This window comes from Callorhinchus milii, unplaced genomic scaffold (assembly GCF_018977255.1).
Source record: "Callorhinchus milii isolate IMCB2004 unplaced genomic scaffold, IMCB_Cmil_1.0 Scaffold4, whole genome shotgun sequence".
Taxonomy (NCBI): domain Eukaryota; kingdom Metazoa; phylum Chordata; class Chondrichthyes; order Chimaeriformes; family Callorhinchidae; genus Callorhinchus; species Callorhinchus milii.
The window spans coordinates 34,509,035-34,534,300 of NW_024704745.1; the positions used below are offsets into that span (position 1 = coordinate 34,509,035).

The 25,266-nt window shown below is 39.8% G+C and overlaps 1 protein-coding gene across 2 annotated transcripts in view; it reads left to right on the forward strand.

The window, feature by feature from the left end:
• uggt2 (UDP-glucose glycoprotein glucosyltransferase 2) overlaps nucleotides 1–25,266 on the forward strand; it is a 130,949-nt gene that overhangs the window by 1,129 nt on the left and 104,554 nt on the right. For both annotated transcript variants that reach the window (XM_042334144.1, XM_042334143.1), the window contains exons 2-8: nucleotides 3,562–3,692; nucleotides 7,499–7,581; nucleotides 9,274–9,404; nucleotides 9,774–9,886; nucleotides 12,836–13,010; nucleotides 21,140–21,236; nucleotides 24,354–24,426. In XM_042334144.1, coding sequence (XP_042190078.1) covers nucleotides 3,562–3,692; nucleotides 7,499–7,581; nucleotides 9,274–9,404; nucleotides 9,774–9,886; nucleotides 12,836–13,010; nucleotides 21,140–21,236; nucleotides 24,354–24,426 — 803 coding nt within the window. The remainder of the gene's footprint in view (nucleotides 1–3,561; nucleotides 3,693–7,498; nucleotides 7,582–9,273; nucleotides 9,405–9,773; nucleotides 9,887–12,835; nucleotides 13,011–21,139; nucleotides 21,237–24,353; nucleotides 24,427–25,266) is intronic.

Consider the following 25,266-nt stretch of genomic DNA (forward strand, 5'->3'; position numbering starts at 1 on the left):
CGTGAAACAGTATTTGAAGGCAGCCCAGATTTTTAACTTAACAACAACAACAACAACAACAACAAGATTCCATTTATAGAGCGCCTTTCACGTCAGGAGGACGTCCCAAGGCGCTGACAGTTGGGTCATGACCCGAGCAGGGGGGAAATGGTCAGGGTGAGGGGAGGGAAGGGAGGGAGAGAGGAGGGGGGAAATGGTCAGGGTGAGGGGAGGGAAGGGAGGGAGCGAGGAGGAGGAAGAGAGTCGAGAGGGGGGAGGGGTTAAAACTTAACTTTTTAATTAACCGCCGAAGACGCTGTAACGAAATGGCTTGGAGATTGGTGCCACGTTTCAGCTCATGTGATGTTTCACTTGGGACTTCGCCTTTTGGGACGTCCTCCCGACGTGAAAGGCGCTCTATAAATGGAATCTTGTTGTTGTTGTTTCAGTGCTTTCGTGTTGTTTGTGTTGTTTGTTTTTGTTGCGTGTTTTTCTATTTTAAAAAAAACACGCATTGGGAATGCTTGTTGTATACCAGATATTTGTCGTATGAACTTTCTCCATGGACCAAAGTTGTGGTAGTTAGGTTATTACTTTAGCAACCTGCATCAGAGCATGTTTTTTTTCTGTAGTTGTAAATTTATTTTTTCAAAATGAATGTTTACGCACTCCCATGTGATAAATATATCATAGTCAGTAATTATTGAAGATGTTTTACTTGTCTGAAAGACTATTGTGTCTTTCTAATTAAATAATAGCACTCCTTTCCCCCCCCCCCCCCCCCCCCCCCCCCCCCCCCCCCCAAACCATTGTGCCCTGTTTCTGATACTTGAGATCCTGGAGATATATGAATTTGTAAATCTATCATGTATAACCTGTGCAAGATAGGACTATGTTGGGTTCTGTTACAATTGGTATTTGACCACATAATCACATCACTACAATGTGTACAACTCTACACTCAACCCTATATCACTACAACTCAATTTGATAAGATTGATAAAATGACCCACGACTTTGAAATGGAATGCCTTTTCGTGTTCATGCCCAGTAATGCAATAGCATAGACAAATGCAGAAAAAACAAGCTCTAAACTGCTCCACTGATGTACCTTGACCTGAAAGACCACCCCATTTTTTTTGCTAAATCTAGGTGTACCTCGTAGTACGGGCAGTCTTCTCACAGATAGGTTTATATCGTTCTCCCCCCAACATGCATGAAATGTATTTTGTATACTTCTGAATGAGCAGGAGTATTTTATTTTTAAAATGTGTAACAAAATAACCTTTGAAGGGAATGTATGCAGTTGATACATTAATTGAAATTACACTTGGATCATAATTCAAACAAAAGTATCAGTGTTTGACAGACAGTAACTTGTTACCTAACTTCAGAGGAAATGTGATGCATATATGAGAAAGAATAGAGGGTTATGGTAAAGGGGATTAGTTGTTGTCACGTGGCTAATGTGGAATATAAACATGGGAAATGGACAATTTGGACTGAATGGCCTGTTTCGGGGCTGTAACAGTCCAGATAATTCTGTGTAAGCCAGGTACAATCAAAGCCAAATTGTGAGACATGACAGCTTTCTTTACAGTTGTCCCCAGCTTCCTCTATAATGCCACCGAACATGGAATAAAAGCATCTACTTTTGGTTATAACAACAATGTGTTTGAAATTGGGCTTAAAACAGAGATTGTATCTATGATTCCATACTGACCATCGATGTGCTGGATTGCAGGGAGTTAATATTTGGGAAATGGAAAAAGTGAAACACTTCAAAACTACTGCATACAGGTCTCTTGTGTTAGTTTGACATACTGCACACAATACTTATGTTTTCACAAGGACAAAAGAACATAGTCTAGGAATGTATTGTAGAATCTCTAATGTAGTGATATGAAATCAAATGTGAAGCCCAGTTCAGCAGATATCATTTTTACTGTGACAACTGCTTCTGTTTTAACAACATTTGGCAGATATTTACCTTGCTTGTAATTGCAATCACCTGACAAGTTTTCTTTTTATAAGTTCATCTAAATTTTGCGTGTTAAGTCGCAGCTTGCTAACCAATTGTTGACATGGGAACAGGACAACTCCCAATTTTATTGAAGCATTGTTCAGGAATAACAATTTGCAAAATCACATTAAGTCTTAACGTTTTGTCTTACATAGAAAATATGGTCACAACAACTTACATTTATATAGCGCCCCTTACGCAGAGCACTTGATAATGGCGGACACAAGTTGAAATCCTAATTGGCTTTTAAAGATGGGGAGAGAGAAGAAAAAACCTTTTGTTCACCCCAAAATGGTTTGATTATGTAAATGTTGGATCATGAATAATTAAAAAGGTATTACACTTAAATGCTTTTAAAGAACACTATAAACTGGAATGGTGACAGCCGGATGGTTTATTTGACGGTCCGAACTTCAAGATGTGTTACTGTTTAATCAACACAGAAAATCCTCATTTAAGACTATGGGAGTTAGAAACTTGTAACGGTAAACTGGGCATGAAAATGAATAAGAAAATGGGCAAATAAAAATGTTCCAGGAGGTTTAAGCAACCAGTTCAGTATAGTGGGATTCACATTACACTAATACAAGTGTTTGAGTGACACATGAAATGAAAAATATTGTTTCTAAAAATACTATGGAGTTGGTTCCTTTTGCATCGATACATTTAAACTTCGTGCCATACTAAAAATGACAGGCTAAATCAGGTGTGAAGGTTGTCATTAAATTGTATGTCGCGTTGTCTGGTTACTGTAACTTATGGTATCAGTTGCCTGTCACTGTTCCAATTTGAGTGTTTGCACTTTCTTCTAAATGAGAAATCCAATCAAAACCTCTAAAGGAGTGTTGACCACAACCCATGGGCCGGAAGTGTCCAGCATAACATTAGCACTATTCTAGGTGTGTCTGTTTTAAGTCAATAGTGTGTTTCCAAGTTTTTTTCTTGATAAATTAATGACATAAATCGAGAAATATTCAATCAAGAAAATGTATTTTGTTGGCCGACCATAAAGGTTGGTCACCACTGCTCTACAGAATTGTCAAGCTTTCATCACTAAGTTTCCTGTAACCCAGATAATTGAAGCCAAACAGACTAAGAATTCATACTCCTGCATTCTGGGAATAAAAAAAGTAACTAAATATATTGAAGAGGGAGCCACTAGAAAGGTGATGGATGAATGGTGATTATATTGGAAAATCGGTCATGTTAGCTGTTATGCTGGGAAAAATAATATTTTGTTGAAATAAAGAAGCATTTTCTGATATACTTGTTGACATTTTGGCTGCAATCTAAGCACAAGAATATTTAGATCCTGCAAGCACTGAAAATACGTTTCACTGACTTTATGTAGTTTGCATAGTATTTAACTATTGTTCATCAATAATACCTTCTCTTTTATACAAATGTCTTGACTGTTGTGGAGCATGAAGCAGTACACATTAACTTTTCTATCACTTGTCCCCATTTTAAATTGTAATTCATGGCTTTACCTCTATTTTTTGTCTTGCTTTCAGGCCTAATTGTAATGATTTTAAGTAAGCTTTATTTTATCTTTTCAGTTTCCAAAAATGGTGATCTTGCCACTGATCTTTATCCTTTTGAAGCTATGTAGAACTGAAGCTGCACGGAAAGGTGTAAGTGCAAGTTTAGATATGAAGTTGCCATCAATGCCTCTGTTACTGGAGACAAGGTAAGGTTGTTACTACATTCTGCATACATTATATTTTAGTTTTTATTGTATTCTACTAATAGCATACCTTTTTGTAGGTCTTCCTCATCGTTAACATTAATTTAACTTGCAGAGGACAAAGGTAACCTATACAGTAGCATGTGGTGGGGTACTGCAGAAATGCAATTATCTAAAACTGCGCAGCTTGCCATTGTGAGCATTGTCTGGCAAGCTTCCCACGGCTCGTCCAACTTGGACCACCCCACCCTTGGGGACTTCAGCTGGCAGAGTTAACAGGAGCTGAGTGGAAAGGATCACTTCTTGTGACTGATTTGCCCTTCCAAGTCATCAACAGTGCCTTGGAGTTTGATTGACATTGTTAATGAGAATGGGCTCAATTCAACATTTCATTGCCATGTGTGTCACCTTTCAGCCAATTCAGCCCCAAAGAGACTCTTTCCCCCCCCCACCCCCCCAACTTGCTAAGGACATTCATTGATTAATACTAAAAGGAATTTAGAAAATAGATGGAAGCTGTGTACGAGACCTGGTTGTGCTCTTTGGATTCAAAGATGGCAGAATTGATTCATAGAATTAGCATTCCAGTGATGATGACAAAAGGTTGAGGAAGTTTAGGTTATTCTCCTTGGAGAAGAATAACCCTTAATAGTCTCTTTACAGATAATCTAAAAAATCAAGCACGAAATCTTGATTGTCATGATAATCATGACAATCTGGAAGCCGATTCGATAACAATGTTTAAGAGAGAAGTCGATAATTATTTGGGGAGGACAAGTTTGCAGGACTATGGGGAGAGAGCGGGGTAATAGGAAGCTATTTTCAAAGAGCTGGCACAGACACGATGAGCCAAATGGCCTCCTTCTGTGCTGTATAATGCTATGATTAATAGCCTTACAACGGGGCACTGTTATAACTAAAAACTACCATGAGGGTAAGGTTTAGTTAACTTACAGAGTTGTAAGGAGGACAGGATTTCTGAAAGACCTTAGGTTAATGACAATCTCTTTCCTGATGCTAATTCACCTCCTTCATACTGTTGGAATTGGCTGGGAGGAATTACTGAGCCCAAGAGTGTCAAGGAACTGAATTAACATCAGTAAAGGTAGTCATTAACCTAAGGTCCTCCAGAAATCCTGTCCTCCTTAGCACTGTGTAACCTTAATACTGCATTTAGTATTAGAAGAAGATAGACTTGGGGGAATTCATGTACAGATCTAATGTATTTCTTCCTTCCAGCCTGTAAATGCAACTCTTTTTATGCTAGAGTTCCTTTACAAAGATGCCTCCAGTGGCGGCCCAGTATTTGATAGCCTCACTGTAAAGGAAATACAATGGAGTTAAGGCTCACCTAATATTTTGTTTTCCACTGCAGATCTAAGTTGGAAAGCAGCACCTCTGCAGTCCTGAGCCTCTGGTGTAATGGATTCTGTGCTTGATTCACTATGAGGCAGAATCCACAGTGCAACAGAGAGACCACTGCACATGTTAATTTTTTTCCCAAAATGTGAATTGCGATCATTTTCTAAATATGGATTTTTGTTGATTTTTGGGTAGAGTTCTTGTAGATCTGGAGTGTCAGGACAGGTTTGGCCTGTATGGGCAGCCAAATGGCTCAGCTCTTCACCTGGCTCCACTAGCAACTGTTGCAGGGACATTTCTGGACTCCTGTGACTTTCTCTAGAGACAGGATGAAGAATTCCTTTGGGGCACAATGATCAGCAGCAATCATGTCAAATACATCTATATGAAGAAATAATTCTAATTGGTCATAAAACTTATGAAGAAAATTAGAGCTACTTTTACAGTTGAAAAGGTTCGGCAGAATTAGTAAAGTTGATGTTAAACAGGGCACAAGAGCTCACTAGTACTTGTGGAAGTTTAGTTTCATCTCACACAAGAGGGATTTAAGCACATTTTGCAAGTATAAATATTGAGGCAGATGTCCTCAATATGTTATCCTAAATCATAAAAAAACTACTGTAGTTTGTATTATCAGCTCAGTGACTCGTGATAGAACTTGAGAAAAAATAAATGCATGTGAATACCCTGTCCTTGCTGTAAAGGGTCAGTGATACTTGCTACACTTGAATATACTTTATACACAGTAGAATCTGTGTCTTATGTGCTCTGATCTTGTTGAAGTTTAAATATATTTCTATTCAATATTTTACCGAGTCACAGAGGTAGAAAGGTAAATTAGCTTTTAATTTTCTTTAGAGCTACTCTACAGTAGTTATGGGGACTTAACTCCTTTGGGTTGCCGTTTGGAAACTGTATTTTGCAAAGTACAATATAACTGATTTGCCCTTCCCAGGAGAAGTTTATTGGTTTTGGATACATCTCCATTCCTTCTGCATCATTGTTAATACGTGAGAAACTGGCAGTGGTAAATGTACGTCTGAAATAAACCTAGAAATGTTAGAAATCAATGGAAAGTTGACAGGGATGTGAGAAAGATAATCTAATGTTTCAAATGTGATCAAAAGAATGAAGAGTTAATGCTCAATCATTGTCCTGTCTTTCTCATTTAGACTCTGATTGAGCTTTTTTCCAACACTTCATTTTGTTTGTTTTATCTTGTCAATTTCCACATATAGTTTTGCACCCTGTAATGGATTGCAGGATTGGTATATCTGATAAAACCATAATGGATACATGGTAATAGATAGAAGGTCACATTCTCGACTTATTAATATTTAGATCACAAGTTTCTTGACATTTTTGAGACAGAGCTGATATCCAAGCGGAAATTTATGTATGTGTTTATACAAATGAGCTGCTAACATTGTAAATCATTGTGGGAAAGGGATAGATATCAAAGAGCAAAAGCTACCAAGGAGGGAAGAAATACATTTATAGATAATGAGAGTTTCAATCATTTTTACTATCTGTAAATATGTATAAATTATTTTCTTGCATTGTTGCAATAACTCGCTGTGAGTTCTGCAAACTAATTATTGCTGCAAAAAGAAGAGCCAAACTTTCCTGGAAGAATCCAGGAAGAATCCCTCACAGCAAGAGCAAGTCAAACTTGAGTGAAGTCCTGGATGAGAGCTAACTTTCTTCAGTTGAACGTCAACAAGACCGAGGCTCTCCTGATTGGCTCCGGTCAGCGCCTCCTCACCTCAGGCGCTGACAGCATCACCATCCGTGGTTGCACACTCCACCTTGCTAAGCCAGTCCAGAACCTTGGCATCTTGTTTGATCTTCAACTATCCTTTCTACCCCATATCTGTGCCATGACCCGCTCTGCCTTCCCCCACCTCCGCAACGTCACCCGGCTCCGACACTGTCTCATACCACAGGCTGCCAATACCCGCATACATGCCGTCATTACATTGAGGCTCGACTATACAAACTCACTGCTTGTCGGTCTCCCCAGCTTCTCGCTCCCCAGGCTGCAGATCATCCAGAGCTCTGCAGCTTGTGTCCTCTCCCGCACTAGGCTCCGCGACCCTATCAACCCCATCCTCGCCCGACTCCACTGGCTACCCATCACACAGAGGATACAGTTCGAGTTTTTTTTGTTTGAAAAAGACAAATTTTAATTTAAATTTTAATTGCAAACAACTTTTGGGATACTATAGTAATCTGAAATGCATCCAAAAATCACAGCAGCAATGCCTTTGCTCAGTTTATTAAAAATGTTTCAGAAACAATTTTCAGCTTTGAACATTTCACATGTATTAATTGGATTCAAACATTGCTCAAGGATATTCATTTAAATGTAGCTTTATTTTTTTGTTTCCGTTTATAGCATTGTATGAATTTCAATACAACTGATCCTCTGGCTTTTCTTTTTCCAGTGAGTTTATGGCAGACGAAAGTGATGAAAAATTCTGGCAATTTCTTGACACAGTCAAGGAAATAACATCGTACCTTCATGGGGGTAAGAATCTCCAGGTGGTGGTGAAGGTGGGGGGGTGTGGGGCTAGGAGATGGTGATGGCAGAGTCTAGGAATTGGTGGTTGAGGGAGGGTCTATGTGATGATGAGGGGTGTCTAGAAATTGCGAGGGGAGGGGGGCGGGGTGGAAGTCAAGACTAGGAGATGATTGGCGGGTACAGGAGAGGCTTAGCCTTAAAACCATTATCTTAATATTTAAAATTGTGCAGAATTTTGAAAGGAATATTAAGTTTAGTGTTAATTTTAAATCTGTTTTTCCCCACCCCTCCGAAATTGACTTCCAAATTACAAAATAAGAGTAAGATTTTTTTTGTGATCTTAAATGGTCAGGAGATTATGACCATGAGAATTTGTAGATCTTGTAATCTGTGCAAAATGTTAAGGATTTTTTTTGAAAAGGTCTAGAAAAATGAGTGGATTTAGGGGGAAGAAAACTATTACATATATTTCACATTTGAAAGGCTTAATGCTTGTTCTTATTGTTGAAAATCAAATGTTGCGCTTGCATTTTAATAACCTATGTACCAGGTGCATTAATGGATTAGTTGTATGGACATGTGGTTTACGTCTGTTTGAAACTGCTGTGTTATTACTTGTGGAACATCAATTAGAACAAATGATGCAAAGACTGTCTGGAGATAAGCAGCATCAAAAGATCTGAGACCCTTTCTATTAATCTCAGTGCACTCAGTCTCCTCCATGGTTCGTCATAGCTATGTACGCAAACCTAAACCCAATTCCCTTACATCCCCATGCTATGACCACATCCCAAGCAATCCCTTGAACTCAAGCCCCAATACGTGTACGCAGTGATGTCAAGTAATCTTATCTTTTAATAGGCAGATTTCTGTCAATTTGTGTATATCGCCGCATATGCTGTGTAATGGGTAACTCAATATGAAAACTTTGTAATAATAATAATCCTTGCATTTGATATAGCGCTTTTCACGTCTTCCAGACGTTTCAAAGTGCTTCACAGCATATACGCTAAAGTAAATTGACTGTATATTTGTGGGCGAAATGCGGCAGCCAATTGCGCACAGCAGTGTCCCACAGCTCCAAGCGAGAGACCTGGGTTCGATTCCAGGCAGGGCGAAACCTTGGGCAAGTTTCCTTACTCCACACGCCTGATAATAACCCCTCAAGAAAAAAACCCAATAATAATTTGGTCACTTCAATCCACGGCTGTTTGTGGGACATTGCTGTGCGCAATTGGCTGCTGCGTTTTGCCCACAAATATACAGTCAATTCACTTTACAGTATATTCTGTGAAGCGCTTTGAGATGTCCAGAAGATGTGAAAAGCGCTATATCAAATGCAAGGATTACTATTATTATTAAACAGTCGTGGATTAAATACGACCAATTTATTATTGTTTTGTTTTGGAGGGATTATTATCAGGCGTGTGGAGTAAGGAAATTTGCCCAAGGTTTCGCCCTACCTGGAATTGAACCCAGGTGTCTCGCTTGCAAGGCGAGTGCTCTAACCACTGAGCTACAGGAGTCCATGAATATAATACCAAAAGCTGGGAAATAGTGTAAACTTTGCTATTCTCAATAATAAAAATCTTAAATATAAAATCGGGACTCAAATATCTTATGACAGAAGTGTTACTGGCAGAATTTAATATTTTTAGTATAAATCAAAATAATCCTGTACATTCCTTTAATTTGCAGATTCTGAACGCAATTATTATAACTTGATTTTAAAGAAAGCTGGACAGTTTTTGTCAGAACTGCAGCTTAACCTGTTGAAGTTTGCTCTCTCCCTCAGAGCATATTCCCCAACTGTTCAGATGTTTCAACAGGTATGTAGCAATCTTCCTGGAATTACAAATAATTGAAGGAAGCTGCATTGTTAAAGATACACAAAATAAAAATAAGCTTTTGTTTGTTTAAAAAAAATCGGTTTACAATTCAAAAATACAGTAGTAAAACATGAACTACGAGTGAAGTACATTTAAATGTTTATTTTTCTCCACCCCGTTGACTGCACCCCCCCACAGTTGTTTTAAGATAGATTCTAGTAAAATGCAACCTGTGGTTATTCACAGTTCCCCAGTTTATTAAGTAACCCGAAGAGACCATGAAATTGCAAATTGTATATGATATATTGTGTGTGAATGGGGTTTTCTTATCAAACCCGTATTGAATCTGGATAACGACATCTGGCTTAGATTGCAGCTGATGAACCACCACCTGAAGGTTGTGCCAGTTTTGTTGCTATACACGGGGAACACACTTGCAGTACCGGTGACGTCAAGAAACTCCTCAAAAAAGCAGCTGATAGGTATTTTGATGGGGTTTTCCATTACGTGATTAAATATGGCATATGCTGTTGAATATGGATGAATTTTATGTCCTCTTAGTTTTCTTTGCCTTAAATTACAGAATTGTATTTGTTAACACTGGGAAAGAATATATACACTTGAAGCCAATTCCTTGCAAAATAAAATAGAAATTATGAGGTTTCTGTCACTTGTGAGGACGCTGAATTGCTGGTTTATCTGTCAACATTGTTTTTTTTAAAGCAAAAAAATGCTGTTTTTTTTTCCTTCAAAATTCTTGTCATCTGATGAACGTGAAAAGCACATCAAAACCAAAACATCGGCTATTCAAACTTACTTAATTCAATACTGCGTTACACTAATCTTCTGCTCCTCATTACCATAGCAACACACATCAAACAGCATCTGCTCTAAGACAATATCTTAACAATGCAACTGTGTACCCCTGTGGATTCAGCAATCTTCCACAGTACTGATTGGAAAGCCTAAAATATTTTTTTACAATTTTCCACATTTTAACAACCTATTTTGCTTAATGTGCAGTGGAAACAACTTTATATAGTTAACTGAAAGCTAAATCACCATATACACAGTCATATAAAGCTTGCTTTCCCGCTGAGTTGCATTGTCTGCATAATATTTGTTAGGTTGACTTGAGTAAGTAAAACCCATCACTATCGACTGGCACGTTTTGTGCTTAAATGCATTTCATTAATTTAAAAATATAAGCAACTGATACCAGCTTTATTGTAAAAAGTAATGACTATAAAGATGTAGCCAGCATGCAACCTTAAATTGTAAATTTTGTCCATCTGTCACCAAGGCTCTCTCTGCTTCCTTGTCCTCCTTAACTGTGTGCTGCCTTCAACACTGGTGAGCCTTCTATCCTCCTCCACTCCCTCTCCTCTCAGCTCAACCTTCATGGACCTGCATTTGCCAGGTTCAAATCCTACCTCTCCCACCATCTCCAATTTGTCTCCACTTACGCTTCTCCTCTAGCCCCTGCACTGAAACGAGTGGCATATCTCAGGGTTCTGTCCTTAGTTCCGTCCTTTTCAACATCTACATGCTCCGTATTGGTGACGTCATCCGTAGACATGGGGTTAACTTCCACATGTATGCGGATGACAACCAACTCTATCTCTCTGCCTCCACGCTCAACTCCAGGACCACTGCTGTCCTAACAGAACATCTGTCAGACATCAAGTCCTGGATGAGAGCTAACTTTCTCCAGTTGAATGACAATAAGATCGAAACCCTCCTGCTTGGCTCCCGTCAGCACTCAGGCGCTGACAGCATTACCCTTTATGGATGCACTCTACAACTCATGGAACCAATACGGAACCTCGAACTTCCTGTTCGACCCTCAACTGTCGTTTATCCCCCACATCCATACCTTTCCCCACCTCTGTAACATTGCCCGGCTCCACCACTGTCTCTCACCACAGGCCGCCGAGACCCTCATCCAAGTGTTCGGCCTCCCCAACTCCTTCCTCCACAGGCTGCAAATTATCCAGAACTCTGCAGCCCGTGTGCTCTCCCGCACCAGGCTCCGTGACCCTATCAGTCCCCAGCTAGTGCCACCTTCCCTAGCGTTCCATCACTCACAGGATCCAGTTCAAGATCCTGCCTCACCTTCAAAGCCTCCATGGCATTTCTCCCACCTACATCTGTGACCTCCGAACCTCTTGCCAACCTGCCTGCTCCCTCCACTCAGGGAGCTCTGGCCTGTTTCACATCCCCCAACTTACTTTTCCCACCAATGGCGGGCAGGCCTTCTGCCTCTGCCCCACCCTCTGTAACTCTATCCCACAGTTCCTCCCCCTCGCCCTATCCCTTCCCTCCTTCAAGACCCGGCTTCGGTCACCCTCCTACCCTATCCTCCTTGCCCTCCACCCCACCTGATCCCAACCACCAGCTCGGGTGCGGATTCCTGACTGTCCTGTACCTTGTGACGTAAAAGGAGCTATACAAATGTAATTTGTTGTTGTAAATGAGGTTGATTCATTCTTGTTCTTATGAGATATTATTTTAATTTACATGAGACTTTATTGCTGACTTTGCTTCCAGTGATAAGCAGTCCACAAATAAATCTTGTTGGATACTTTTTTTTCTTAGTCTATCAGAACAATTCTTTCCCAGAACTATTCTGAGACTGAGAATTTCTTAACATAATCTTGCAAAGTACAAACATTCCGATTACATGTGTATTTCATGTTAATCAGTTTATTGTGCTTTCCTGTTTTCAGCAGAAAGTTGTTGAATACAATAATAACTAAGCAATTAAACTGTATATATTGAAACAGGTTGCATTGCCTTGATCCCAATCAATATCTTATGCATACTGAAGACATTTAATTCTAGTTTCCACATGGATCTCCTCCATTTATTGCAATAACATATGCAAAGATGGATTCACTCTATATTTAATAATACTCATCTCACTTATCAGCATATATTGCAGACATCCAAGAAATGTCACGATTATGCATTGGTGTACTGCAGGAGTTCAACCAGCTAATATTTGCATAGTTTGCCATTGAGAGGACTGTTTGGCAAACTTCCCACTGCTGGTCAGCTAGGACCAACCTACCAATTAAGATTTAGACTTGCAGGGTTAATTGCAACTTTATGATGTGCCAGAATTAAAAAGGAATGAAGGAGTGCAGCAAACGTTAGTATACATCAGCAGGTAGCAAAGTGCGAACTGAATATAATAGCAGTCCTACAAACAATGATTTTGTTTCTCATTGTCCATGTTCACTGATTGCTTGCATGTTTCAGAGTTGGTGGCTTTCTGAAAGAAATTATAATAATGCAATAATTGTTTACCAATATTTAATAATGAATAGCTGCATGATGTGTAACTGTTTCATTACTATTGCATTTATATTATAGTTTAAGTTTAGAGAAGATAATTAAAATTTAACATTAAACTCTACTGTTTCCAGGCCCAAGCCATATTTGTTTAAAGGGGACCATATGTTTTCAGCCATTAATCCAAATGCACCAGTTGTCGTCTTGTATGCGGAAATTGGCACAAAAGAATTTTCCAAATTCCACAAAATCCTGACCAAGAAAGCGGTTAAAGGGGAAGTTGCTTATATTCTGCGGCATTACGTACAGGTATGTCTTGAATGTATTATGCATGATTGCTTTAAATGCAAAATCACTTTGCTTTTCTTAATACCAATTATTAGGTTTGCTCCAAACAAAGTTGGAATTGTAATTGTTCAAAATTTGGGGGGGTCCTGCATGGCTGACTGGATAAATGCAGCTTTAGTTGTGGTAAAGAATCATACACATATTTACATTTATATACAGTACTGAGCTTTGTGGGAAAGAATGACTTGAAGTGCTTGACAAATATACTGATGCATACATTGAGCAGGGAATTGCGTGATTTAAATATTCCGAACAAAAACGCAGCAAAATGAAAGTATTTCTTGGAAGATTTTGAAAGCGTTTTTTGAAATGAGTTTCAGGTGATAGGGAGGATTGAATGCAAAAGAAGGTATCAAATTCTTGATTTGTGCTGAGTTAGCTGATCTCAAGTGAGGGGAGAGGAGGAGGAGGTTAGGGATAATTTTAATGAATCTCCTGCCCCCATCCGCAGGTTCCTGAAGGAAAATCAGCCATGGTTCTGTTTCAGTTCACTATCCAGCAACCCTCTGTTATCTTTTATAACATAAGATATAGTAATTAAATCGAGTCTTTTAAGCTTTTGAGGACTGAAGAGATTTAAGAGCTTTCTGCAAAACAAGCAGTTTCCATCATCTGATTTTCTTTTCTCTAACCTCTCATTTGAAAGATGGCACCTCTAACAATTCAGTACTGCCTTGGTAAAGTGAGTCAGCTGAGACCATAACCTCCAGTTCCAACGGGCAGCTTGAGCCCATAAGTTTCAGAGGCAAGGGTGGTACTGACACAACTCAAACTGCCACTATTTTATAACCGATAACATTTGTAATGTGGAGCACCTGACCCTGAACCACTATCCAGTGACCTGTGCTGGAAAGTGCACACAAATAGATCAAGGACTTCGCTGCTGACATTGGTGTCTAATGTCAATTGTTAATTTTCTTCCTCTAGACACTTGTTTATATGCTGACAGAGGAATTTTATTGAAGTGGTTTTAAATAATTGTTTAAAAGCTTCTATGCTTAGCTCCCTGAAGTTCAGTTTGTAAATTGATACCCAGTATACAAACTGAGTTAGTTGCTGATCACAGTTGGGGAAATTGGAAGGGCAGAGGAGAGAGAGGTGGAGGCTATTGGTTGATCTCAGTGTACTTGGGTTATGAAAGGGAAATGTTAGTCAGCCCCCAGGCTCTGGAACTCCATCCCCCAGTGCCTTCGCCTTGCTTCCTCCCTTTCCTTCTTCAAGGCCGGTCTCAAAACCTTTCTCTTTGACCGTGCCTTCAGCTCCCCTCTCGACTCTTTTCCCCCTCCTCGCTCCCTCCCTTCCCTCCCCTCACCCTGACCATTTCCCCCCTCCTTGCTTCCTCCCTCCCCTCACCCTGACCATTTCCCCCTTGCTCGGGTCATGACCCAACTGTGCAGCGCCTTGGGACGTCCTCCTGACGTGAAAGGCGCTTTATAAATGGAATCTTGTTGTTGTCTTGTTGTTGTTGTAGTCAGGGTTTCTGCTCGCTACACATATATGTTGTCAAATGGGAACTGAAACTAGCTTATCCTAATAAGAGTCAGTACCTTCAGGAAGGCAAGGTAAACATACACAAAACATACAGTCAAATCTGTGAAGCGCTTTGAGACATCTAGAAGATGTAATAAGGCACTATATCAAATACAAGGATTATTATTAAAGCAAGGTAATTGAATTTAAATCAAAAGAATGTACGCATTTCACAAACTCAGTCCTGCTATTCGACTGCGTTGTTTGTGGCCTTGTTGTGGTTTCAAATAGGATTTTTAAAAATATTTTTTGGTGTGTCTCACACTGAACACTTCTGTCTTCTCTTTCTCACTCTTCCGTTTTCTCACTCTTCCTTTCTGAGAGTTTATATGTGTGTGTGCCTTTCTCTCTTTTCTGAGTTGCTCTTTGTTTCTTTCTGAGTCTGTCTAACTTTCTTTTCCCTTTCTCTATGACTTCTATTATTAGTAGTATTATTATGTCTTTACCTCTGACCTTAAATTGTACACTATAAAATATAAAGACTTACTTTTGCTACTGGCAAATCCTGTTGGTGCACATGCATGAAGTTCCTAATATCACGTGACTGGCTCAGAGTGTCGCTAGCAATCTCGCGCTGTTGGCCCACGGCTACCTTCCACATTGGAGTCCTATGATGATAACCAGAGAGACAGATACATGGCTGGTTCATAAAAGGCTTCCAACCAAAGTATTTGTAGCATAAAGCAACTTCATGCCATTCTCTGACTCATTATTTTCCTTATTGTGAAAACCTTTATGTGAACACTGAATGCTGAGGTGTTTTAACAGTGGTCTGCAAATGGCTATAGTTAAGTGGAAGAGACTGATGAATAAATAAGATATCAATGTCCAATTGACATCTGTTACTCAGGAGTGAAACCACCAGGATTGTTTTGTTTCAGTTATTTTCTGTTTATATTAGTGTGGAATTATTTTTATATTTTTGAAAAATGGTATTGGTCTGTTGGAAAATGAAACTTTTAGTTCTGCATTGTATTTCTGTTACCATGGTAACCTCTTGGGTGATGGGTAGAAATTTTATTTTTATAGCAGGTGAATATATTCAGAAAAGTGTAAAAATGGCTGGCCTAAGAAGTTATTTTGTCATGTTCCAAGAAGGGTTTATATTATCTTATTTAGTACTTATGGCCTCATTCCCATTTCATCTTTGCATAATAATAATCCTTGCATTCGGTAGAGCGCCTTTAATGTCATAAGGCAGTCCCCAAAGCAATTCACAGGTTATACTGTAAAGTGCAGTAAATTAGGTTTTTAGCTGGGATATAAAGACCGACAAAGAGGGGACTAGAGGGAGTTCTGGAGGTTAGCTGTTGAAAGCTTGGCCACTGACAGTGACTTGGCAGGCCAAAGCCCTAGTTGGCTGTATAGTTGGGGGCGAACTAAAGAGTGGAATAGGGGAAAACTACAGAGATAGGGAGGTGCTAGGGTGTAGATTTATAGGTGACCCATTCCCCTCCCTCCTCATGTTTCTTTTAATTTGCTTTGTTCCCCCCACCCCCAATATCCAACTGGAAGACAGATTGAAATTACAGCGTAATGGGAGAATCTCTGCGTTATGATTGTTGGGCTTGAGCACTGGGGCTCTCGGCTCAGCTTTCGTTCAAAGTAATTCATTTTTTATGGTTAAACAGTTATATGAAAAACCTGGGACTGTCAAATATATTTTAAAGCCAATTTTTAAAAAACTCTTGAAAGATTGTTTGTTTGATATTTTTCTGAAAAAAGCGGCTTTGGTAGTACGACTACTAGTATGATTAGTGGGTGAGGAATTCTATCATCACCTTCCCAGGACTATTGTTTTCAATGTGAGTAATGTAGCTAAACAGACAGCAGTTATATATTCCTATCTACATGCAGACAGACTGTGCCACCAGCAACCTGTGAAACTTCAATGGAAGTAACTAACTTATTCAATGTTGTTTCTTTAGTTGGAACCTGCACTGCTGTTTGCTATTTAGCCTGATGCTCTCTCATTAGGTTATTCAGTAGCTTTGGAAAAGAAGGTCATGCTTTTATCCCAGAATTTACTTTATTCTCTGAAATGCCAGTCCGGTTGCTTTTAGAGACGGATCTATATTTCCTGGATATCTTCACCATGAAATTGCACTGAGATCCTGTTACCTGTCTCTTGTGTGTTGTATGAAGCACCACTTCAAAACTGTCACCTGAAAATGAAGAGGAGCTTTATCTGTAGCATCCAATTGGTTGACATTTAAATATTTCAATGTTAGGTTCTCTCTTTGCAGGGATAAAATCCTGATTTTTAGTGATGCATTTTGGAACTGGTTGCCCTTATACAATAAAATGCCACTTTTGAAAATACAAAACGTTGTATGAGATAAACAGTCATTTTATTAAACCAGCTTTCTCTCATCAGAATGTCTAATTTCTTTCCATAAAAAAATAGTTTTAGTTACTGATGTGTCCACAGCTAAGTCTCCATATATCCTACGTTATTATCTCAGTAGTTTTTAAAAAATACCTTATTGCATTTTGTCATTCATAATCTGTAACTTGCCTGTTGCCATACCCTGACCTGCACTCTCGTGTCTGTACTTCTTGTGGAGTTAACAACATGTGCACTGAAATGGCTCTCGGAGGCTGGAGAAGATTTAACCACTGAGTCTACTGAAAGTTAGCAAACAGGCAATTAAGCAATAATAAAATGGATAGAATAAAACCCTTCCAGTCACCTTCACCCTGGCAGTAGAATTCTGAGGGAATGTTTCAGTGCCTGATAGCAAGGGAGAACATATTTTATCATGTAAGTGAAAATCTTAAATCAAAGCCTCTATTTGCAATGTCATTTGTGTTTGTAATTTTTCAGCATATTTAGACTAATTTCCATTCACATTGATGAAGGGCTTTAAATGTTCATTCTTTCTATCTGGCTTACTTTAAAGATGCCTTGATCTGAACAATGCAGGCTGGATCAAAGTATGGTAATTACAGGATGTGTTTCGGTAAAACCTGCTTATCTTGGTAATTAAAGAATGAGTTCAGTATCTCAACAGTTGAATGCAAACTCTTCTCTTGGAAATCAGCTTTGGAGACCATAGCATTTAGATATACAGGGCACTTTTATACATGTTTAGATAACCAGTATTATAGATTGCATGGTTTCACTCTTCTCATTTTCACAGAAATGAGACATTTTTAGGTTTGTTTTGATGTACTATTTTATTGTTTCATTTTCTTCCATTTGGTCTAATACCCGATTTACTCTAACTCTCCATGCTTTCAAAATCTCCTCAAAGCATATGAACTTGGCCATTCCTTTGAGCATCTCTGTATAATCTCTTCCGACTTCCTTGATGCTCATTCCTCTCATTGTTGCAATGTTAAACAGCTTATGATTTTGTTATGTGAATCCTGAATACTTCGATACCAGTTGTTTTGTATGATGTATCCTGAATAATTATGGTGGAACATGACTGCTATTCATGCAGAATTGTATTCTGCTATGGTATTTGTGCTAGCATAATACAAACTGCGTTTGTGTTGTGTGGCATTGTGTAAAATTAACACCTCCTGTTATAACTTCAGCTTTAGGCAGATAACTAGATAACTTCTCAGTCTAAAGTACTTAACAATAAATTTGTAGCCATTTCTGCCAAGTATGTTACTGTGCACCAGAGGTTGGCAATTGCTAGGGAGCAAAGCAACAACAACAAATTACATTTGTGTAATGCCTTTCACATCAGTAGGATGTGCCAAGGTGCTGGACAGTTGGGATCAGGAGGGGTGTAGGGTGGTGATGGTAGGGGTAGGAGGGTGACTAAAGGTATGGTAAAAGAGGAGGGCCTTGGGACGGGTTTTGAAGGAGGCAAGGGAGGGGGCGAGGTGGAGGACTGTGGGATGGAGTTACAGAGGGTGGGGCAGAGAGGCTGAAAGCCCACCCGCCAATGTTTGGGCGAGGGATAGAGCAGGCCGGAGCCCGCTGAGCGCAGGGAACGGACAGGTTGGTAGGGGGTTAGGAGGTCAAAGAGGTAGAGAGGAGTAAGGCAGTGGAGGGCTTTGAAGATGAGGACTAACAGATAAGTAGAAGCATGCAAGAGACACTTTGGAGCTACTTGGAATAGACTTGTAGGCTTGTTTAGAGAAATTGTTTATAAATTTTATTTATAAATTTATAAATTGTTTATAAATTTTAGTTTGCTGAATTCCTGCAACATGTTGCTTTATCAAAGGCTTTCAGTTAGAGCCTTTGGGATTGGTTTTGAAAAGAGCGTCTACCATCTCACTTACATAGATAATGTTTAATATGTTCTATATTCCTGCCTTCTCTATCTTTCCCCTCCTCCCCAGAGCAACAGTCGGCTGGAAAGCCACTGTGACTGTAGTGAAACACAACTGTACCATTTAATATCAACAACAACTTGCACTTATATAGCGCCCTCCACGCTGGGTAGTGTCACAGAATGATTAACAGTGGCGGAGCCTGACTCAGAGCCGGGAGGGGGGGTGGCTCCCAGTCTTTATCCCTTCTTTAGCTCCCTCCCCTTGCGACTCAGGCTCCCAGTCAATTATGTGAAATGTTTTGAGATGTCCTCCTGATGTGAAAGGCGCTATTTAACATAAATTGTTGATGGCTCATTACATGTTCTCAGAGCTGTTGCAGACTCATTGGCCTTGAATGCATTATAAAATACTGATTCTACTGTAAAATAATTATTTTAGTGCTGTAGCATGCAAAAAAAGTACAGAAAACTTGCTGTGTATCATACTCAATGCCATCTGCTCATAAATTTAAAAGCAGTTAGGTTGTTGGATAAATGCCTTTTATTTTATTACAATCCTAAATTATACCCTGTTAGTTGCATCCTGAAACACAGAATATCATTTTAGCATTAAAATAATTTTATTTATCCTGATCATAGTCGAATGCAATTTCTTGTTGCAATAAAATACTTGTGTTCCTAATAAGTCCTATGTTTTGTTGCATTGTTAAATCTATGCAGATCCCCAAGTTCTTTGTTTCTGTTGATCTGTAAATCAGAGTCTCTAAACATTTTGCAAAGCGATGGTAAATATTTCAAAAAAGATCATTAGAAATTCTGGCCAAATTGTAAAAGTGGAGAGCAGAGTTTTGTGTTGTAATATAGCAAATATTACTTTTGAGGCCTTGAGTAATAGAAATTAATTCATGCAAAGTCAACTGAGTAAACATTTTTTAACGATCATCTTACTTTGTGATAGTTATTTTCCATTATCACTACAGTGTATAGTAAAACTCACATAAGTCATATTGCTTAAGACCATGACATTTAATGTGGCTTACACGAAGTCCGAGTTGCAGGCAAACTTGTCCTAATCATGTATAATCTGATTTAATCAATAATGTACTCTGCGCATGTGTAATTCAATGCAGCCGGTAAGTGAGCATGTGGTGACAGATCGTGACTACAGTTCCTGCAAATCAATGCGTCTTGACCTATCGCCGTACGTGCACTTACTGGCTATAGAGATGTACTGCCACATGCGCAGGATGTGTTATTGATTGAATCAGATTTTATACGATTTATACAAGTTTGCCTGCAAATCGGACTTGGCCCGGATGTGCATGTACTGGCAAGCATTGGACTCGTATTAAATTGCAGGTAATGAAGTTCTTCTGTGCATGCGTCGACAAATCAAAACTACGTTTCCTGCAATTCAATGCAGCTGGCTGGCAAGTGCACATAACAGGTCAGGACATCATTTCCAGTGATACAATGCAGCCAGTAAGTGCGAGAGTGATAGAGGAGCAGCATCACAAGTTAGGAGATGATAAATATGACTAGAGCAAAGAAATCTAAGTGGTTTTGATAGGGAACTGAATGAGACTTGGGTGGATGTTTGACTTAGGTGATTATACGATTTATAAAGAAGACTTATACAAGTTTTACTGTTTTTCTATTTACCTTCAAACCTGTTCAGGGCAACAATGAAGAGTTTGAAATTTAAGTTTCAATCTTGCCTGTGCTGTTCATGCTCCCCCATTGGACTGGTTCAATTTCACTTTTTTCACTTCACTCTTTTCTCCTTATTTTACGGCTCTGAGACCAAGTGTAGTGTGCCAACTGTTCTCCCAGCTGTGTTTCGCTAACAGCAGAAATCGAGATTAAAACTTGTATGGTTCAGTAACATACGAGTGGTGAAAGTATATTTTCACTGCTGGAACTATTTCACTGTCATCTACAGGGGTCTAATACATGTTTGCACTATGACATATAAGCAATATCATAGACAAAATAAAAACAGAGAGAGCTGGGAAAACTCAGCAGGTCAGGCAGCATCTGTGGAGAAAGGAAAGTGAGTCAGCGTTTCGGGTCCACGACCCTTCATCAGAATCTGCAGTATTTTGTGTTTTGTTCGTAGAAAAAATAACCTATTTCCATTCGCAGGCACATTTATTAATAGTGACCTATTTTCACACTGTATGTACTTCGATTTACAACTTGTAATTCTGATTTAAGTAACCTAAATGGGATGAGCATATCTGGGACTTATTATTGGTAACCTGTATATTCTTGGCAGAGTGACACCACAAATCCAATATGATGTCATGTTCTTAACAGAAACCAAGCTCGGAGAAAGTGCGTCTTTCTGGATATGGTGTTGAACTTGCTATTAAAAGCACGGAATACAAAGCGGTGGATGACACGCGGCTGGAAGGTATGACTTGCCAAGCGCTCTGAGACACTACCCTGCGTGTGGGGCGCTACTTAATTACAAGTTGTTGTTGCTGTACTTTATCTACAGTGATTTCATTTAAAACAATGATTTAATAGAAGGAAATATTTCAATTGACAATTTTTCTTCCATAGCCTTTCTTTGGGACACATGTCATGCAATCTTTTACTACCATGTAGTCTTGTATAGCAGAAATGAACTGTCTATTAATGTATGTATAAAATTACGTTCATGCTTTTTTTTGTCAATTATCCAACCTTTACTGCCAAATGACCTTGCCCCATGGTGTTTTGTAGAAATAAACAAACTTCATGTTTGTTTATTTCTACAAAATAAATGTTTAACATTACTTTCCTACAACAAAGTTGTGACAATGTCAGCTTCATGGTGTGGTGGGTTAGGTGGCATATATTAACTGTAGCAGTGCCTTTGATTCTAATGGCACTGTGTTTGAAAGTTTGTAGACATGTACACAAGTTATAGTTGTTGGCATATTAATTTCAGTATCTATATTCGTTGCTGCTGACAGACTGGGAAGATCTTGCACAATTTATAGTTTTTCTTGGCAATTGTTTTTGGTGGCTCTTCACCAGATGATAGATTACTTTGGTTTATTCTACAATAATTAGTGATTGTGTCTCCGGGGGGAGCCAGTAGAGAAGTGGAAAGGAACAAAGCAGCAAATGCAAAATGTAACACCGAAAGAACCCTTTTAATTAATATTAAAATTATGAGGATAGTCAGGGACAGAATTAAAAGCCTAAGAGTCTATCATTTTGTGCAGCCAATATAACGTGGAAGACAAAGGATCAATAGATACATACAATGGATCCTGGTTGGCATACATGACGTGTATCTATTGATCCATTGTTTACCCACTCAAGGACAGGGCCTTGAAGGTTGAAGGACAAGCGGTGGAGGAGGATAGAGTGGTCGACCGTATCGAATGCGGCCGATAGGAAGAGGAGGCAGAGGGAGCCCTGGTCGCAGATGGTCAAGATGTCATTAGTGACCTTGACCAGGGCAGTTTCTGTCCTATGGGCAGCACGGAAACCCGACTGCAGGGGTTCAAAAAGTGAATGGGTGGAGAGGAAAGAGCGCGGGTGGGAGGCGACGACTCTTTCGAGAACCTTGGACAGGAAGGGGAGGTTGGAGATGGGCCGGTAGCTTGATAGCTGCGACGCATCAAGGGAGGGTTTTTTCAGTGTGGGAGTGATGGTGGCAGTTTTGAGGGGAATGGGATCAGAGCCAGAGGAGAGGGACAGGTTAATGGTGTCTGTGAGAAGTGGGGCTAGTAGGTGGAGCTGAGAGATAAGGAGTGGAGTGGGGATGGAGTCCAGGGAGCAGGTGGTGGATTTCAAGGACAGGATGAGGTTGGTGATAGAGGGTGGGGAAACGGGTTCGAAGTTGTGCAGGGGAGGATGGGTAGGAGTCGGAATGTGGGAGGGAAGGGGTGTGGGGTGGGTGGAAGTTGGAGGGGCAGTGACCGCAGAGTGGATTTCCTTGATTTTGGATTCAAGGAAATCCAGCATCTCCTCACAGTGAAGGTTGGAGGAGATGACCTGCGTGGAGTGGCGGGGGGGACGGAGGAGTCGGGATGTGGTGGTATAGACAACAGCTATAATGGCAAATTAGTGTAGGAAGGGCATTGAATGTGCAACAGCTGATGGCATTCAGTTAATTCTGGCAGGTCTCCTTCAGCACTCAGGCTTCAGAACTGATTCTGCCTCTGAAAGCAGGAGAGTTTAAAAAGTATGTCATGATTGATCAATCAATCTCTTGTTTGGAATTCTGCTTTCCTCTTTGTAATCAAGCAATTCATCATGAAGACACTTTGCAGTTGTCTTGGCACCAAGCTTGTCATTCAACTGTCAAGCACTTGCAGTAACAGCTTTGAGCAAGAGTATCATCCAGTTACGCATCCAAACTCGTAAAAGACTCTTTACATGGGTCTCCCATTGGTCCACGTTTCTCTTATTGCGAACCCCTTCCCATGGTCCAGATTCCTCTTAGGGAGAACTTCTGTGTATAGTCTGGCATAGTTTTGAGCACTCGTCTCTAAGTTAGAAGGTCAGAACTTGGAACTCGCATAGTCTATACTTACACTCCAGTGCAGTGCTGAGGGTGTGCTGCATTATTGGAGGTACTGTCCTTTGGATGAGATGTTAAACTGAGGCACAGATTGGCAAGAGCCAAGGCTTGAGGATGCCAGAATGCATTGAGGGTACTACAGGAGTTTTAACAGGCTAACGCCAGGTAGCGTGGTATTGAGAGCACTGCCTGGCAAGCTTTCCTGCTGCTTGTCCAACTGAGACCACCTTACCCATTAGAGCTTTGTCTTGCGGAGTTAACGGGAGCTGAGTGGCAAGAATCCCTGCTCATAGTAACTGGTCTGCCCTTCCAAGTCCTGCCAATGAGCCAGCCTGGCTATGCTGTCATCAGTACTGCAGACCTGCCTAGCTCAGGATCTGGACTGCCGAGACCGCTACAGAGGGTGAGGTCGATTCTGACATTCTGTTGCCAAACATGTCGTCTTCGAGGCAGTTTAGCTCCAAGAAGCTCATGCTTATCTCCCCCACCACCCCCAAAATGATTTGCTGTGTGCAAATTGACTGTTGTGTTCATCTACAAAATACACAGTACCTACACTTTACAGTAAATCATTTGAAGCACTTTGAGACATCCTCCCCACGTGAAAATTACTGTATCAGATTATTATTTATTTGTTTTTTTCCAGACTAGATTCCTTGCAGAAGTGAATTTTTGTAATATGCCAATAGCTAGTGAATTTTGCTCTGATCAGGCTGCCTGATCAGAACATTTTCTTATTTTGGGATTGGCATGTTGGGGTGGCAATTATATCTGCAAGAAGAGAGTGACCAATTATTAGGAGGGGTGTTGCCTATCCTTCTGACAATTTATGTTGCCAGTAACCATCATATTGAACTCATTCACAGCCTTCAGCTTATTGTGTGGTATTACTCATGTTTGAAGTGACAATCAATATAAATAAATTCAGGTAAATTACTGATATGCGTAAACCACTGAATTCAATAAGTGTTCAATTACCACATATATTTTACTTTAATTGTAATCCAGGTACAAATTCCACTGTGCTGGAAGATGATGATGACACTGATGAAGTTCAGGGATTTCTTTTTGGAAAATTGAAGTAAGTTGCTTATTTTTGTTGTTATAGTATTTTTCATGTACCTTCCACTTTCAAAATGGAATTTCTTTTTAAAGAGACAAATCGCACTGATGACAAGTCCCTGCTGTAAAATGTATATGTGTTTCAAGAATGCCTTCCTTTTAATAAGAGTTGTGTTCTCCAGTGCCTTTCATTCACCTTATCCTCAATATGTGAAGGCTGTAAAACAATGTAAGGTTGATCAAGTGGGTTTGAATGGCTGGAAACGATTATAAAATGTGATCTGGCTGAAACAATGCACCTGAGATCACCAAGCATTTGAAATGTTCAATCCTTCTTGCTCTTTCTTTCCACTGCTATTTGTGGACAGAATGGTTGCCAGTGAAACTATTCATTGAGTTCTGCTTTAGAAATAACATTAGGTAAAGCATAATAATAAGAAAAAGGCTTTAAATGACAGTCTGGATTGAGGGCCCTAAATTGTAGGATTGTAGTTGTAAGTGCAGATACCCAAAATAAGACCTCCTAGAGATGTTTCACAGCAGGTGTTGAATTTATGAATAAACTATATTTGTGGAACTATTAATGGATATATTGGTGCCACTGACTGAGGTTTGCCTGACTATAAAGTACCTTGTATTAGAAATTCATGGTGATTAGAGTTTTTAACATTGTTGACCACTCTAGTCTCTGAGATTTTCTGCTATGACCCACCTCCACGGCACTTTGCTTTTCATAGTTCCTCCCATCAGTCCCAATGGCATCACTGCATTTGTTCTAATGGCTTATCATCCGATGCTTCAGTCATCTCTGGTGTACTCCAACTCTACCTTTCTGTCTCCATCCTTGACTACAGGACAG